The sequence below is a fragment of the Leucopleurus acutus genome, assembly GCF_964270905.1.
Source record: "Leucopleurus acutus genome assembly, chromosome: X".
Classification (NCBI taxonomy): Eukaryota; Metazoa; Chordata; class Mammalia; order Artiodactyla; family Delphinidae; genus Leucopleurus; species Leucopleurus acutus.
The window spans coordinates 37,625,167-37,629,008 of NC_139148.1; the positions used below are offsets into that span (position 1 = coordinate 37,625,167).

At 38.7% G+C, this 3,842-nt stretch overlaps 1 protein-coding gene across 1 annotated transcript; it reads left to right on the plus strand.

Annotated features, from left to right (window-relative positions):
• Positions 1-273: 273 nt before the first annotated feature.
• Positions 274-2,318, plus strand: LOC309978228 (ubiquitin-conjugating enzyme E2 D3). The gene has a single exon (XM_082864601.1). The coding sequence runs from the start codon at positions 513-515 to the stop codon at positions 954-956; it is 444 nt and encodes a 147-aa protein (XP_082720727.1). The 5' UTR covers positions 274-512; the 3' UTR covers positions 957-2,318.
• The last annotated feature ends 1,524 nt before the right edge of the window (positions 2,319-3,842 follow it).

A 3,842-nucleotide genomic window follows, 5' to 3' on the forward strand; every position in this document is an offset into this window, starting at 1 on the left:
ACCAGGAAGCCTACACAACCCCCTGAACCAACCTTAGCCACTGGGGACAGGCACCAAAAACAACGGGAACTACGAACCTGCAGCCTGCAAAAAGGAGACCCCCAAACACAGTAAGATAAGCAAAATGAGAAGACAGAAAAACACACAGCAGATGAAGGAGCAGGGTTAAAACCCACCAGACCTAACAAATGAAGAGGAAATAGGCAGTCTACCTGAAAAAGAATTCAGAATAATGATAGAAAAGATGATCCAGAGTAGTTCCGTCAGAGCGGACATCTTGTGGCTGTGTCGTGCGCGTGAGCCCCGTAGGGCCGGGGAGGCACCAGCTGCCGCGCGGGGAGGAGGCCGAGGCCGCAGCTTGAGGGAGGCCCCGGCCCCTCTGCGCCTGTGTCTGGCAGAGCCGGTGTGAGACCAAGAGACAATCCTTCCCAGCCGCCGGGATAATCAAGAGTTTTGGCCGGAACTTTGAACACACACCGAGATAGTGAGGAGCCAGACGAAAAGCACAGACTATGGCGCTGAAACGGATTAATAAGGAACTTAGTGATTTGGCCCGTGACCCTCCAGCACAATGTTCTGCAGGTCCAGTTGGGGATGATATGTTTCATTGGCAAGCCACAATTATGGGACCTAATGACAGCCCATATCAAGGTGGTGTATTCTTTTTGACAATTCATTTTCCTACAGACTACCCCTTCAAACCACCTAAGGTTGCATTTACAACAAGAATTTATCATCCAAATATTAACAGTAATGGCAGCATTTGTCTCGATATTCTAAGATCACAGTGGTCTCCTGCTTTAACTATTTCTAAAGTTCTTTTATCCATTTGTTCACTGCTATGTGATCCAAACCCAGATGACCCCCTAGTGCCAGAGATTGCACGGATCTATAAAACAGACAGAGATAAGTACAACAGAATATCTCGGGAATGGACTCAGAAGTATGCCATGTGATGCTACCTTAAAGTCAGAATAACCTGCATTATAGCTGGAATAAACTTTAAATTACTGTTCCTTTTTTGATTTTCTTATCCGGCTGCTCCCCTATCAGACCTCATCTTTTTTAATTTTATTTTTTGTTTACCTCCCTCCATTCATTCACATGCTCATCTGAGAAGACTTAAGTTCTTCCAGCTTTGGACAATAACTGCTTTTAGAAACTGTAAAGTAGTTACAAGAGAACAGTTGCCCAAGATTCAGAATTTTTTAAAAAAATGGAGCATGTGTATTATGTGGCCAATGTCTTCACTCTAACTTGGTTATGAGACTAAAACCATTCCTCACTGCTCTAACATGCTGAAGAATCATCAGAGGGGGAGGGAGATGGATGCTCAGTTGCCACATCAAGGGAAGCAGCATTATTCTAGCAGCATCCATTCTTGTGTAAGCCTTCCACTGTTAGAGATTTGAGGTTACATGATATACTTTATGCTCATAACTGATGTGGCTGGAGAATTGGTATTGAATTTATAGCATCAGCAGAACAGAAAATGTGATGTATTTTATGCATGTCAATAAAGGAATGACCTGTTCTTGTTCTACAGAGAATGGAAATTGGAAGTCAAACACCCTTTGTATTCCAAAATAGGGTCTCAAACATTTTGTAATTTTCTTTTAAATTGTTAGGAGGCTTGGAGCTATTAGTTAATCTATCTTCCAATACACTGTTTAATATAGCACTGAATAAATGATGCAAGTTGTCAATGGATGAGTGATCAACTAATAGCTCTGCTAGTAATTGATTTATTTTTCTTCAATAAAGTTGCATAAACCAATGAGTTAGCTGCCTGGATTAATCAGTATGGGAAACAATCTTTTGTAAATGCAAAGCTGTTTTTTGTATATACTGTTGGGATTTGCTTCATTGTTTGACATCAAATGATGATGTAAAGTTCTAGAGAGTGAATATTTTGCCATGTTCAGTTAAAAGTGTGCAGTCTGTTACAGGTTGACACATTGATTGACCTGATTTATGCAGAATTAATAAGCTATTCAGATAGTGTAGCTTTAGTATGCTGCACATGATACTGGCAGCCCAGGAGTTCATTGATGGACTTGGGACCCAGCAGTTTTGAAACGTGTATATGGAGTTTAAGAAATTTATTTTCCAGGTGCAACCCCTATCTAACTAAATTTTTTCTTCACGTTGTACACTTGACAGCTGAAAAAACCATAACATGGGAGTAATAATGGGTCAAAATTTACAAAATAAAGTACTGTTTTGGTGTGGGAGTTGTCATAAGGCTATGTTGAAGTGACTTAACTATGTGGGATATTGAGGTTTTTTTTTTTTTTAATGGCGTGAGTATCCATTAAAATGAATTTGTTCAGCCATTTACATTAATGAGCATTTAAATGCAACAGATATCATTTCAGGTGACTTAACATGAATGAATAAAAGTCAATGCTATTGGAAAAAAAAAAAAAAAAAAAAAGAAAAGATGATCCAAAATCTTGGAAATAGAATGGACAAAATGCAAGAAACATTAACAAGGACCTAGAAGAACTAAAGACGAAACAAACAATGATGAACAACACAATAAATGAAATGAAAAAGACTCTAGATGGGATCAATAGCAGAATGACTGAGGCAGAAGAACGGATAAGTGACCTGTAAGGTAAAATAGTGGAAATAACTACTGCAGAGCAGAATAAAGAAAAAAGAATGAAAAGAACTGAGGACAGTCTCAGAGACCTCTGGGACAACATTAAACGCACCAACATTCGAATTATAGGGGTTCCAGAAGCAGAAGAGAAAAAGAAAGGGACTGAGAAAATATTTGAAGAGATTATAGTTGAAAACTTCCCTAATATGGGAAAGGAAATAATAGTTAATCAAGTCCAGGAAGCACAGAGAGTCCCATACAGGATAAATCCAAGGAGAAATACGCCAAGACACATATTAATCAAACTGTCAAAAATTAAATACAAAGAAAGCATATTAAAAGCAGCAAGGGAAAAACAACAAATAACACACAAGGGAATCCCCCGTAAGGTTAAAGGCTGATCTTTCAGCAGAAACTCTGCAAGCCAGAAGGGAGTGGCAGGACATACTGAAAGTGATGAAGGAGAAAAACCTGCAACCAAGATCACTCTACCCAGCAGGATCTCATTCAGATTTGATGGAGAAATTAAAACCTTTACAAACAAGCAAAAGCTGAGAGAGTCCAGCACCACGAAACCAGCTTTACAACAAATGCTAAAGGAACTTCTCTAGGCAAGAAACACAAGAGAAGGAAAAGACCTATAATAACGAACCCAAAACAATTAAGAATATGGGAATAGGAACATACATATCGATAATTACCTTAAATGTAAATGGACTAAATGCTCCCACCAAAAGACACAGATTGGCTGAATGGATACAAAAACAAGACCCATATATTTGCTGTCTACAATAGACCCACTTCAGACCTAGAGACACATACAGACTGAAAGTAAGGGGGATGGAAAAAGATATTCCATGCAAATGGAAACCAAAAGAAAGCTGGAGTAGCAATTCTCGTATCAGACAAAATAGACTTCAAAATAAACACGATTAGAAGAGACAAAGAAGGACACTACATAATGATCAAGGGATCGATCCAAGAAGAAGATATAACAACTGTAAATATTTATGCACCCAACACAGGAGCACCTCAATACATAAGGCAAATACTAACGGCCATTAAAGGGGAAATCAACAGTAACACATTCATATTAGGGGACTTTAACACCCCACTTTCACCAATGGACAGATCATCCAAAATGAAAATAAAGGAAACACAAGCTTTAAATGATACATTAAACAAGATGGACTTAATTGATATTTATAGGACACTCCATCCAAAAACAACAGAA

Coding starts and splice junctions, on each gene's coding strand:
- LOC309978228 (XM_082864601.1), top strand. CDS start 513: ATGGCGCTGAAACGGATTAATAAGGAACTTAGTGATTTGGCCCGTGAC.